The 12,964-nt window shown below is 40.2% G+C and overlaps 4 protein-coding genes and 1 non-coding gene across 5 annotated transcripts; 4 read left to right on the top strand and 1 right to left on the bottom strand.

The window, feature by feature from the left end:
* Nucleotides 1-109: 109 nt before the first annotated feature.
* On the top strand, nt 110-1,484 carry LOC108813844 (DNA damage-repair/toleration protein DRT100). The gene has a single exon (XM_018586517.2). It carries the CDS (start codon nt 142-144, stop codon nt 1,258-1,260), a length of 1,119 nt encoding a protein of 372 aa, XP_018442019.2. The 5' UTR covers nt 110-141; the 3' UTR covers nt 1,261-1,484.
* Nucleotides 1,485-2,137: 653 nt separating this feature from the next.
* Nucleotides 2,138-3,602, bottom strand: LOC108809404 (nudix hydrolase 16, mitochondrial). Its single transcript, XM_018581545.2, has 4 exons — nt 3,256-3,602; nt 2,878-2,986; nt 2,728-2,811; nt 2,138-2,657 (listed from the first exon to the last, which is right to left on the bottom strand). The coding sequence occupies exons 1-4, from the start codon at nt 3,324-3,326 to the stop codon at nt 2,400-2,402; spliced, it is 522 nt and encodes a 173-aa protein (XP_018437047.2). The 5' UTR covers nt 3,327-3,602; the 3' UTR covers nt 2,138-2,399.
* Nucleotides 3,603-4,098: 496 nt separating this feature from the next.
* Nucleotides 4,099-12,687, top strand: LOC108812475 (uncharacterized). Its single transcript, XM_018584751.2, has 18 exons — nt 4,099-4,481; nt 4,796-4,875; nt 5,051-5,101; nt 5,417-5,905; nt 6,057-6,314; nt 6,729-6,794; nt 7,242-7,421; nt 7,549-7,600; nt 7,679-7,963; nt 8,048-8,158; nt 8,356-8,553; nt 8,658-8,933; nt 9,040-9,657; nt 9,798-10,258; nt 10,353-10,413; nt 10,534-10,602; nt 10,714-11,788; nt 12,456-12,687. Exons 1-17 carry the CDS (start codon nt 4,251-4,253, stop codon nt 10,786-10,788), a joined length of 3,561 nt encoding a protein of 1,186 aa, XP_018440253.2. The 5' UTR covers nt 4,099-4,250; the 3' UTR covers nt 10,789-11,788; nt 12,456-12,687.
* Nucleotides 12,010-12,082, top strand: TRNAR-CCG (transfer RNA arginine (anticodon CCG)). Its single transcript has one exon. It is a non-coding gene; the product is annotated as a tRNA-Arg (tRNA).
* On the top strand, nt 12,459-12,751 carry LOC130501448 (dolichyl-diphosphooligosaccharide--protein glycosyltransferase subunit 4A). The gene has a single exon (XM_056996376.1). The coding sequence runs from the start codon at nt 12,459-12,461 to the stop codon at nt 12,570-12,572; it is 114 nt and encodes a 37-aa protein (XP_056852356.1). The 3' UTR covers nt 12,573-12,751.
* Nucleotides 12,752-12,964: the final 213 nt, after the last annotated feature.

The raw sequence follows: 12,964 nt of genomic DNA, 5'->3' as shown, positions 1-12,964 counted from the left end.
TGGATAGAACAGTAGTAGTAACAAGCACATGCCCATGATACCATGCACATGCAATGTCTCTCTTTTCTTCCTTCATCATTTCTATATAATCCATTATTCACATAACACAAGTCTCTTCACTATCATATATTTATTTCAAAAATGACAAAAATGCTGACATCGCCGCTCTGGTCACTACTCGCCGTGACTTTCATCTCAGTCATCTCCATCGTCCGATCATGCTCCCCTTCCGATCAGACGGCTTTCAATGCGTTCAAGTCGTCACTGAGCGAACCAAACCTCGGCATCTTCAACACTTGGTCCGAAAACACAGACTGTTGCAAAGGATGGTACGGCATTAGCTGCGATCCGGACTCGGGTCGGGTCACTGATATTTCTCTCCGTGGCGAATCCGAAGACGCCATTTTTCAAAAAGCAGGCCGGTCCGGTTATATGACCGGTTCGATTGACCCGGCGGTTTGCGGCTTAACCTCGCTCAATTCCTTCGTCCTCGCCGACTGGAAAGGAATCTCCGGCGAGATTCCTCCTTGCATAACCTCCTTAGCCTCTCTCCGCATCCTCGACCTCGCCGGAAACAGGATCACCGGAGAGATTCCAGCCGATATCGGCAAACTCACCAAGCTCGGCGTTCTGAACCTCGCCGAGAATCGGATGTCCGGCGAGATTCCGGCGTCGCTGACGTCGCTCGCGGAGCTGAAGCATCTCGAGCTGACGGAAAACGGAATCTCCGGCGAGATCCCGGCGGATTTCGGATCGTTGAAGATGCTGAGCAGGGCGTTACTGGGCCGTAACGAACTAACCGGTCCGCTTCCGGAGTCGATCTCCGGTATGGACCGGTTAGCGGATCTGGATCTATCGAGGAACCATATCGAGGGTCCGATACCGGAATGGGTGGGTAACATGAAGGTGCTCTCTCTTTTGAATCTCGATTGCAACTCGTTAACCGGTCCTATCCCCGGTTCGATTCTCAGCAATTCCGGTTTTGGTGTTTTGAATTTGAGCCGAAACGCGCTGGAAGGAACAATACCCGACGTTTTCGGATCCACGACCTATTTTGTGGCGCTTGATTTGTCTTACAATAATCTAGCGGGTCGGATCCCTGACTCGCTATCTTCAGCTAAGTTCGTGGGCCATCTCGATATCAGCAACAACAAGCTCTGTGGGCCTATTCCAACGGGTTCTCCTTTTGATCACCTCGAAGCGTCGTCATTTAGTGACAACCAGTGTTTGTGCGGTGGCCCTTTGATGAAGACATGTTAATAAAACAATCGATTATGGTTCCGGTTCTGCTGAACCGGGGGTTTATCAAGTTCCTTGTTGCTCTTGTTCCATATTGGTTTAACTGTTTATTTATTACCTTTTCAAATTATAAGTGCCACAGCTAATGTGTTTCTGTTGGCTACGATTTGCTACAATGGTCCAATATGTTTCCTGGTATATGGAATATGGTAGCACATGTTATATGGAAGCACATGTTATTATCATTGGTTCAAGAACTCTTAGATGCATTACAGCACTGAACTGATAATGATGAGATAGAAAAAGCCAGGAGATTGGAGTTTTCATTCAACTATAGTTGTAAAGGAAATTTTCAAAAATACCACTTTTAAGGTACCACTATTCATCTTTACCACCATTAAATACATATTTTCAAAAATACCTTATTTATTAAAAGGTTAAAGGTTCTTATATCTTTGTTTTTATATGCTTTTCAAAATTCTAATTATAAACTCTAAATCCTAAACCTCCAACTCTAAACTCTAAACCCTAAATCCTCAACAATAAACCCTAAACCCTAAACTATATACCCTAAATTCAATACTCTAAACCTTAAACCCTAAAACCTCAATTATAAACCTTAAATCATCAATTATAAACCTTAAATCTTCAACTCTAAACCCTAAACTAATTACCCTAAACCCTAAAACATCAAATCTAAACCCTAAATCTTAAACCTTCAAATCTAAAACCCTTCATTGAAAGTGGTGGTAAAAGTGGTTAGTGTAAACATGAAAAGTGGTACTATGAAAATGGTATTTTTGGTAATTTCTCTAGTTGTAATGAATTTTTTAAAAATCAATGTGTAACATTATGAATTCATAATTATAAGCATCTGAATCATGCAAAAGGCAGCTAATAGTTATATCAAAACTTCTTAATCATGAATTAATAATACTAAACATGATTGTCATGAGCTGTCTTTCTTTTCAGAATTATTGAAAGATGATGAAGAACAACTGTTTAAAAGAAAAACAATTGATTTTTTTTTTTGTAAACTTTGAAAAACTACCAGGTTTCGCAACCGCAAGCTTCTCCATAAAAAAGGAGAGAGAGAGAGAGTAAAAACAAAATCATAAGGAATGAAACCAGCTTCAGAGTTTTTATCCACACTTTAAAAATCAATCTTCATCTGTTGTAACCTTCTCCTTATGCCATTTACAGAATCCACCAACCAACGCATCCTTCATCCAAGCGTGCCTGCAACTCTCTACAGCTTCTCCAATAGTCAGCCATGTCCTTGTTCTCGTCTTCTGTTCCGGCCACGTCTCTAGCTCTTCCTTCACATACAAGGCGTACATCGCCGCTTTACATAACCCTTCCGGGCTACACTCATCTTGGTGTGTTTTGCTCTTGAACTCATAGTCTCCCAAAAAATCCTGCAAGAAAATCGAACTTTTAACACACAAACAAAAGGCTACACAGTGTCAAAAGGGGTTTTACTTTTACCATTAGAATCCCACGGACTCCTGCTTCTTCCACTGCTTCCCTTACTGCAGCTTCTTTGACTGTCTCATCATTCTCCCATCCTCCCTATATATGAATCACATATATTACTTCGTTTCCAGAGAAAGAAAAGAAACTGCATTGGCTGTATACCTTGGGAAACAAAAGTCCAGGTCCACTAGATGAGCTGATCATCAACACTTGAACCACTTTCTCATTACCATCTTCTTCGTCAGAGTTTATATACCTAAAGGGAATACACCTACAAAACGCATGACGTTTGGAACTTTGTTAAAACAAGGTCCATAAAAACAAAAAAATTAAAGACAAACCAAGACTCAAATTCACGTAACCAACACCAGATAAAAGACACACCATAACAAAGTCCAACACTACATAAATATCAATGCACGAATCTTCTTAAATCAAGATTAAGACCAGGATACGATCAAACCAAAGCATGAGGTCCTTAGAGACAATACATATGTAATAAAAGGAACAAATGGTGGATCTTAAGAATAAACACAGTACCCAGCTACGAGACGCGAGCCATCCTTGTACCGTTGCTGGAGCCGACCCGTGCGCGCGACCAAATCACACATCACCACCACCACCACAGAGATAACAAAATATACCAGCTAGAGAATAAAAACCGAATCGTTGGCCATCGACATTAGAGACAATAATCTTTCAGGATACCCCCTCACAAATGCGACTCTTCTACCTCCAGGTCCTCCACCATTGCTGCTGCTTCCTAAGATTCCAACGGTCCAGAAGAGATCTCCTCATTGATCTGATCTGACGGCTAGGGTTAGATCTAGGGCTCTTGCATACAGAACTCAGATTTGTATTTTTTTTTTCTTTGTTTTTGGCTCAAAAATAATAATATTATTTTATCGGGCCTGTAGGGAAGGAGCAAACCGTGAGCGCGAAGAACGGATCTGCACCGTCAGCTAATCACGTTGGCTATGGGACCGATTACTGGGCCCATTGTGTTTATGGGCCCACTTTTATATCTTAACCGGTTTAGTCAATATGTCAAAGAAAGATATGATTCTGAATCTAAAACATTTGTAAAACAAAGAGGACTATATTGCAAAAGCCACCATTTATGGGGCCCACTTTTATATTTCATCAAGATTTTGGTCAAATATGTCAACAAATAAAGATATGATACTGAATCTAAACTTATGTACAAAATGAGGACTAGGTTGAAAAAACCACCGTTTATGGGGCCCACTTCTATCTCTCATCAGGAATTTGGTCAAACATATCACAAATCAAAATGTGATACTGAATCTGAAACATTGGTAAAATAAGGGAACCAGATTGCAAACACTACACCTCCCTTGATTATAGATTCTTCCACCCATTGGGATCAAAAAACGAAAGCGCTTGACAGCTCATCTCTGTGATGTGAAAGACACGACGTAGAGCCAGCAAACATTTACCCAAATCGATAAAAAAAAAAGTCTTCACTCCACCGCAGCTAAGAGTGGCGCGCTTCTCCGGCGAGATTCGATTCAATGTCTTCCTCTTTCGCCCCCGGTCAGAATCACAGCCCCGGAAGCTCCCGGTTGCTCCAGCTCGGGGTCGCCGGCTCCGCCTCGCGCCTCAGATCTTCTTCCTCCAAGAAACCGCCTGAGCCGCTACGCCGAGCCGTGGCGGATTGTCTCTCTTCCTCCCATCCTCCCGCTACCTCTCACATCGGCGCGATCCCGTCCATAGCACCGTCTGAAGCTCTTAGGAATCTCAGGGTATGGAATTGGCTTCTCTCTCTCTCTCTCTCTCGCGCGCGCTGTCTTTGGGGCTAATAGATCCAATTAGCAAACTCCATTGATAGATCTTATTGGTGTTCCGTTGATAAACGATATAGTAGTGATGTTGTTGCAATTAATTTGAATCCCAAAGTGGATGCAATTTTTTTTTGGTGAAAGGGATATGTGATGGCGGAGGCGTGGTTTGGTTATCTATGTTATTGGCTTAGTAGGACCTTTGTAACTGCTTGGGAATAGTTTTTATGCGTCTGTGGGAAGTGTATGACCCTTACAGAATCACTTGCTGATTACAGGATTATTTATCAGCCACTGGCACGACTGATTTGGCGTACAACATGCTGTTAGAGCATACTATAGCAGAGAGAGATCGCAGGTGATTTACTCTTGACTATTTGGTCATTCCAAAACTTTCTCATGTCATGTTAGTCAGACTCTGGTATAAGGTTTATGCCTTAGAATTCAGGAAACCATTGTTTAGGAATCTAAATATTTCTCAGTATCATTTTTTAAATAGTAGCTTTTGCTGATGTAAAATCACTTTTCTGCAGTCCAGCGGTGGTGACGAGGTGTGTGGCATTACTGAAACGGTATCTCTTAAGGTAATATAGTCTAGTCGAATAACTTGATTACTTTCATTTACTTCTTTGAACTAGCCCCTTAGTCATCTTTTTTACTGTTACCATAATTTCTTCTCCGTTTATGGGGATTGTTACGTTTGGTTAATTATTTAGTAGATCATTTAATGGCTGTTCAGGCCTAGAGTTTTTTTTTTTTTTGAACAACGGCCTAGAGATTTAGTGTGCCTTTTTTTGGCTATATTATGAGGGTTATCTGCAATATCGAACAGGTCGTCCAGTGTTTTCCGTGGATTATATTTTTACATTATAATGATTCTAGATGTTCCTTCACTACAGATATAAGCCTGGGGAGGAGACACTACTGCAGGTCGATAAATTTTGCGTGAACCTGATTGCTGAATGCGATGCTAGCTTGAAGCAAAAATCATTGCCTGTTCTATCAGCACCAGCGGGTGCTTCTCCTTTACCTGTGTCCAGTTTTGCTTCTGCAGCTTTGGTGAAGTCATTGCATTATGTGCGTTCTCTTGTGGCACTACATATCCCAAGGCGTTCCTTTCAACCAGCGGCATTTGCCGGAGCTACACTTGCGTCAAGGCAGTTATTGCCATCTCTATCCTCTTTGTTGAGCAAATCATTCAATTCTCAGTTAAGTCCTGCAAATGCCGTAGAGTCTCCTCAGAAAAAGGATACTGCAAATCTGTCTGTTTCAAACTTGTCAAATATAGAAGAATTTAGTGCTATGGAAGACTCTGAATACATATCATCAGACTTACTGAATTGGCGTTGGGTTGGGGAGCTCCAGTTTTCATCAGCTTCTTCTGAAAGGTACGTCGTACATGATTCTTTTCCTAAAAATGTTCAAACGCACCTTTGCCTCTTTTCTTGACTATACACTAAATTAATATCACAAGCAATTCCTTCGTTGCATGGCAATAGTACTTGGCTATCACTGAATGTATTCTCTCTGCATTGTTAGTGAACGCCCTGTGAATCTTCAAGACATGAACAATTGTAATCTCTTGGAAGTTGGTGCTGCCGGTCTGCTCGTAGGAGATATGGAAGCTAAAATGAAGGGCCAACACTGGAAATATTTTGGTACCGCAGAGATGCCTTATTTAGAACAGCTGCTGCAGCCAGCTTCAGTCACGATGATAACAAACTCAGCCTCAGCTCGTTCCCATTTGAGAGCGATAACAGCTTCCAAACGCACTAGAACTGGCCCTCAGCAGATCTGGTATGTATTTTGTTGTGTTTTTTTTTCTGAAGTAAACTGAAAAGTGATTAGGCCTTGCAAGCTTTTACGTGATTCCTAGATTTCAGGAAGTGATTAAAATTATTTCCTCTAGAACACATGCCAGCTGTTAATTGTGATGATGCAGTAGAGGCAAAAACATGGATTTTAAATTTTGATTAAGGGGATTTCTGAAATGGCATTTTTTGGAGACCAGCATACTTTTGATAACAAAAATCCTCCATTTGATGGTAAAAAACTTATGACCAGTTCTGTATTGTTTGAGATTTTTCTACCACTGCAGTTTTGTATGATTGGACCTAACGAGGATGATGTTTTGGAAAATTAGTATATTAAAGCATAACACTCTGCTAAGTTGGTGTGAGTTCTTAGATTGAAGATTTGCATAATCTGCAGGGATGATTCCACAGCGAGCACATTTCGTCCACGTGCCAGACCACTTTTTCAGTATCGTCACTACAGGTAAACAATGGATATCTTTATGATCTTTGGGTCCTTCATTTACTTAATGCTACTCTATTTTTTTTTTGCTGAAGTCTTCCTTGATAGTATTGAGGTTATGTCACTTAATAAGGTTTCCCTTTTGTGAACATCGACTATAATAGCTAATACTAGACTCTCTAAGGTTTGAATCAGTAAGCGACTGACAAAGAGCTCCAGTTGAATAAATTCTCAAGTCTTAACGTTCAGTATATATTTATTTTACTGTAACTTATGGGTGGTTTGAGACTTGAGAATGCCTCTTCTAATGTGTATGTGCATGATGGATCAAGCCGTTTGCGTAAATAACTTTATTTATCGGCTGTTGTGTGGAAAGGGATTATCTGCATGGAAGCATCTTTCTTATGCAAATTTTAACTTTCGTCTTTATCACAACAAATGACTATCGTTCCCTGCACGATTTTGCAGTGAACAACAACCACTGCGCCTAAACCCTGCCGAGGTAGGCGAGGTGATCGCTGCTGTTTGTTCCGAGGCATCATCCATCCATTCAAATCCAATGACCGTATCACCCCAATTAAATAGCAAGACTGGGAAGCCGTCAATGGATGTGGCTGTGAGCGTCCTGATAAAGCTTGTAATTGACATGTACGGTTTGTTACACTGCAGCCAACCTAATTGTGTAGTCTCACTAAGATTTCTAGTTATCCTTTCTTCCCTTTTATTATTGTTGAGAAGCTTATGGTACTCCGTTTTGCAATCCTTGTCTTTTTAGGTATGTCTTGGACGCTAGAATTGCTGCTCCTCTTACACTGTCCATGCTTGAGGTGTGACTTCTAGTCAGATACAGAATTGTATTTACACTGCTTGCTAACTATGCTACCCTCGCTGCAAATTTATTTCAGGAAATGCTATGCTCCACAAATGCAGCTTGTAGGATTCGTGTATTTGATTTAATTCTTAATTTAGGAGTTCATGCGCAACTTTTAGAGCCAAAGATAAGTGATAATGCTACAACCATTGAGGAAGAATACGCCCAAGAAACATTTATCGAAAATGAAAACAGGATACTGCTTCAAGGAACAAGAACGAAAGACTTACCTAAGTTGTCAAGCACTTCTTCAGCTATTGAGAACTTTGAGTCTTGGATATTAAAAATCTTATTTGAAATTCTACTTCTCCTAGTGCAGGTATCTTACTCTTTTCTGGCTTCTCTATTTGATGTCAAATCTGGAATTGTGTTGGATTTTATACCTTCAAATTTGTTTTCGTAGGTTGAGGAAAGGGAAGAATCCGTTTGGGCATCTGCTCTTAGCTGCTTTCTATATTTTGTCTGTGATAGAGGCAAAATACGAAGAAACCAGCTAAATGGTCTTGACATAAGGGTATGTCCTATGAGGCTGAATATTATCTTTGTCTTCTGCTGTGTGGATGATTCCTTGTTTCGTTGCCCTCCTCTCTTTAGATTTGTTTTATAGATATTTGTATCTGTGATCTGTGTTTCCGGCGGCATACTACCATTACATTGGCTCTTATGCTAAGTTGTTACTTTCTGACGAGCCAGTCACTTTCCGTGAATCAGGTTATCAAAGCTCTTCTGGGAACTAGCAAAAGGAATTCTTGGTCAGAAGTTGTTCATTCCAAGCTTATTTGTATCATGACAAACATGTTTTATCGATCTCCAGAACTAGATGGCTCTACCAAAGGAACTTCAAGTGCCTCAAATTTTCTTATAGAACAGGTCAATCTGATTGGTGGCGTGGAGTTCATTTTCTATAAGGTACTGCGAATATATACTTAGTCCTTTCTCAGGAACCGTTTAAATAGATACATTAAGCCTCAATGATTTCCTATTAGATTACGAGATTCATCTTTTTGATACAGTACTCTTTGGCAACCACTAGAGAGGAAAGAAGAAATCTCTACTCGGTTTTATTTGACTATGTCCTGCATCAAATTAATGAGGCATGCTCAGTTGCTGGTCTTTCCGAGTACACTGATGATGAAATTCAACCTTTGGCTGTTCGGCTTGCTCTTGCTGATGCACCTGAAGCTTTCTACATTTCTGTTAAGCTTGGTGTTGAAGGCATAGGAGAAATCTTGCGAAGATCAATTGCTGCAGCATTGTCCGGGTTCAGCAACAGCGAACGTCTAAACCAGGTAGGTTCGCAACTGAAAATTGTTTCCGAGGGTCTGATAAAGAGTCTTCGTTTATATTGTTTGCCACTCAGAGCTCTTTTCTAACTTCCTTTTTCCTTACTCGCAGCTTTTGGCAAGTATAACAGAAAAATTTGACACGATAATACGTTCGTTTACTCACTTGGACAAAGAGTTTCGGCATCTCAAACAGCTAACCAAATCGCACAAGTTCATGGACAGCATTCAAGAGTTGAGAAATGATATTAGCATGTCAGTGAATCTAGCTTGGGCTACTTTGCACTCTCTTCTTCATTCAGAAAGAGCCACATACCGTCAAAATGGATATATCTGGTTGGGGGATCTTCTGATTGCGGAAATTAGTGAAGATGGTGGTGGAAGTATATGGCTGAGCATAAAAGATCTGCAACAAAAAATTGCCCACTGCGGTGCCTCAGACTCTCTGATTACTGATGATATACCTATTTCCATACATCTTCTGTGTGGACTCTTGAAGTCAAGGAACAGTGTCATAAGATGGGGTTTCCTGTTCATTCTGGAGAGGCTTCTTATGCGTTCCAAGTTCTTACTCGATGAGAATGAGACACAGCGATCAATTGGTGGTAATGCTAGTCATGACCAGAAAGACACACGACTAGAGAAAGCAAACGCTGTTATAGACATAATGAGCAGCGCTTTGTCTTTGATGGCACAAATAAATGAAACTGACCGTATTAATATCTTAAAGGTACTTATTCTTGGAATCCTTTCGTTTTCTCTTTTCTTTTGCTTAGTCAAATGTCCTATTGAAGGGCACTTCGTCTATATCTTATTGGAATTTTATAAGTTTTAATTTATATTTGTCTTCTCTCTGTTGGTTCCAAGCAGATGTGTGACATTCTTTTCTCGCAATTGTGCTTGAAAGTTCTTTCTACTGATGAGGAAACAGTTCCCAGTTCTGCTGATAGAAATAGCAAATCTGAAACATCACATCGTAACAGCTATAAAGAAAATATGGATGATGCTGACACCAGGCCTCGGTACAACAGTGTCCCTGTTTCAACGTGCGAGACAGCATCAATGGCAGCAATGCTTCTTCGTGGGCAAGCCACCGTCCCTATGCAGCTGGTTGCGCGTGTTCCAGCGGCTTTGTTTTATTGGCCCTTGATTCAACTAGCAGGTGCTGCAACTGACAACATTGCACTCGGTGTCGCCGTTGGAAGCAAAGGAAGAGGAAATATCCCAGGGGCAACCTCCGATATTCGAGCCACCCTACTATTACTTCTGATAGGTAAATGCACCGCAGATACAGTTGCTTTTCAAGAAGTTGGTGGAGAGGAGTTCTTTAGGTGATTCATTGACTCTTCCCTACTTCCCAAACCCATTTGATTTACCTGTGTAACATGTTTCATGGCATTTACGAACTTATGTTCATCTGTGCAGGGAACTCCTGGATGATACTGACTCAAGGGTGGCTTATTACTCTTCAGCATTTCTACTTAAGGCAATCAGATTTCTCAAACTCACCCTTTTGCTTTTGAAAGACATACATCGGCAGAAAATAAGTTTTCAAATATTTTTTGTTCATTTTTTTGCTCACTAGTTAAATTTCGGTTTATTTCAGAGGATGATGACTGAGGAACCAGAGAAATACCAAAACATGCTTCAGAAGCTTGTCTTTAAGGCTCAGCAGGTAAATGATGTTGTAATAGTTTAGAGTGGGAAGCTACATAGCCTCAAAAATATCAAAGAGCTTTTTTATTTTCTTTTGTGCCACATATAATAGTATTCTTGTTTTGTGCAGAGCAATAATGAGAAACTGCTGGAAAATCCATACCTGCAGATGTGTGGTATACTCCAACTATCAAACGAGCTTTGAGCTCGGGGCTCTCATAAGTCTCCAGTTTATTATACATGACTTCTCTAAGTTCCTAAAATTCACAAAATCTTAGAGGTTACTTCAGCACCACCGCCTAAAAAAGAAGAAGAGAACTTAGGTGAAAGTAAAAGACAATTGATAGATACTGGAATCGTCACTGAAAGTAGCAGGGGGGCAAGTGAATTGAGACATGGCTTCTTGTGTGAGAGCTATAGATTGGTGAGTTCATCTGACATCACTTTGGCTGAGATCTGGTTTTGGTTGAGATCTGAAGGATGTTGATAGTAAAGCGTTGGCTGAAGGGATCAATGTGATCATATGTTGACTCATCCGCCTTCTCCTTTTTCTGCGGGAATGGCGCTGACATTTAAAAGGAACTTACAGAAAACAGTGAGCGTCTGATAACTGCTGGCATGTAATTTTTTTTGGGCCTAACAAACTGAAGTTTTCATTTTCTCTTATGTTCTTGTGTGTAAAATTAACCAAACATCATGAACAGAGTCTGTCTGCAGCTCCAGAAATTTTATTTTTTCTTGGAGTTCAGCTTTTGTACAGAGTCCAGAACAGGACCAGTTAGGGGTTCAGCTTTTGGCTGTCGAATGTTTTGCCTTTAAAATCGTTATTTGAAAGTGTCAACCATACCTAATCAGTGCTTTTCGTTGTTGTTTCTGGCTGCCACTATTTGGTTAAGAGATACTGTAGAACTTAGGCGTGCGTATGATTTGTGTATACAAAAAGCCTGAACAACACCGGTTTTATAATAAAAAATCAAGAGAATTAGTAAAAACACACGATGACCTAATTAATCCACAATATAACCACACGGTGATAAAAGTAATGGGCCTGGCTTTGTTTCGTGCCTAAGTAAAAAAAAAAGGAAGAGAAACCCTCGGTCCTCAGACATCGAGACTCTGAGATCCAGCACCTGTTCTGTTTTGTAAATTGCTTTCTGCTTCTTGGAGATCTGATCCTTTCCCACCCGCTCCTGCCTGATAAAACGGTAAATCTTGCTCGCATTTTAAATATACGCATTCTTTCTTGGTAGATCTGTGTGGTTCCCACAAGCGTGTTTTTTTAATCTGCTCTGTCTTAGTCTGAGTTTGTATGTTTCTGGTGATGGTCCTTCGAATCCGTCTCTGTCGATGAGAACTGCCAATTTCTCTTTGTCGAATTTTGTCACGTTCATTTACATCTTTTGAGTCTCAACTTTTACTCCAATGTGATCCCATAGCGGAGTGGATATCGCATTAGACTCCGAATCTAAAGGTCGTGGGTTCGATTCCCACTGGGATCATATCTTTTGCTTGCTTTTGTTCTTTTGGGGTTTAGCAATGATCAATTGGATTTTAAGTCTAGCTCTCGTAGGGGTGATAAAGCTCAGCTGTATGTTGTTGTTTACCGTTATGATTTGCAATGCAATTTACTGTGATTTAGCACATTTCCTTTCTCTTTGCAATCTTTATTAGGCTACTTTTTGAGTCATGTTTGCAACTTTCTCCTAATAGACTCACTCTTCTGTGAACATTGAGTTTGGTGAAATAGATAAAATTTGATAACAATCAGGCTTTTCCCTAATGGGATGATGCATCAAGACTTATTAGGCTCCAAAAAGAGTTTATTGATGGATTAAGACTATGTTGCTAAAATGTTTGTTTGTGTTGGTGCAGATGATGATTGATGATCAGGACTTGGGGTTTATAGTCAATTTCCTTGGCATCTTCATCTTCGCATTGGTTATTGCTTATCACTACGTAGCTGCTGATCCCAAATACGAAGCCACTTGAGAGTGAATGTATCTTTAGATTATGTAATGCTTTTTAGTTTATATATCTGTTTCAAACTGTGACAAGAGAATAACAAGAGTCTTTTTTGTTTAGAATGAAAATGTTGTCAAGATAAGTAATTATCCCGTTATTATTTCACTGATCGCAATAAATGGTTTGTAAGATGTCTCTCACATTCACTCATCATAGCACGTTAAACTCTTTGCACATCCGACCGTAGTAAATAGACTTGATTGATGATTACTGATGTGTCGTCATTAACCACTGAATAAAATCTTATTTGAGCTAAAGTCTAAACACACTAAATCATTTTCCGTTTCCACAAAGTCACACAACCAGAGACACTTTTGCTGTAACTCAGTTGTTCTTACGTGATAAAATCCTATCTCCTA

Source organism: Raphanus sativus, unplaced genomic scaffold, assembly GCF_000801105.2.
Source record: "Raphanus sativus cultivar WK10039 unplaced genomic scaffold, ASM80110v3 Scaffold0199, whole genome shotgun sequence".
In the NCBI taxonomy this organism is placed as follows: domain Eukaryota; kingdom Viridiplantae; phylum Streptophyta; class Magnoliopsida; order Brassicales; family Brassicaceae; genus Raphanus; species Raphanus sativus.
This window is presented reverse-complemented; position numbering and strand designations above follow the sequence as displayed.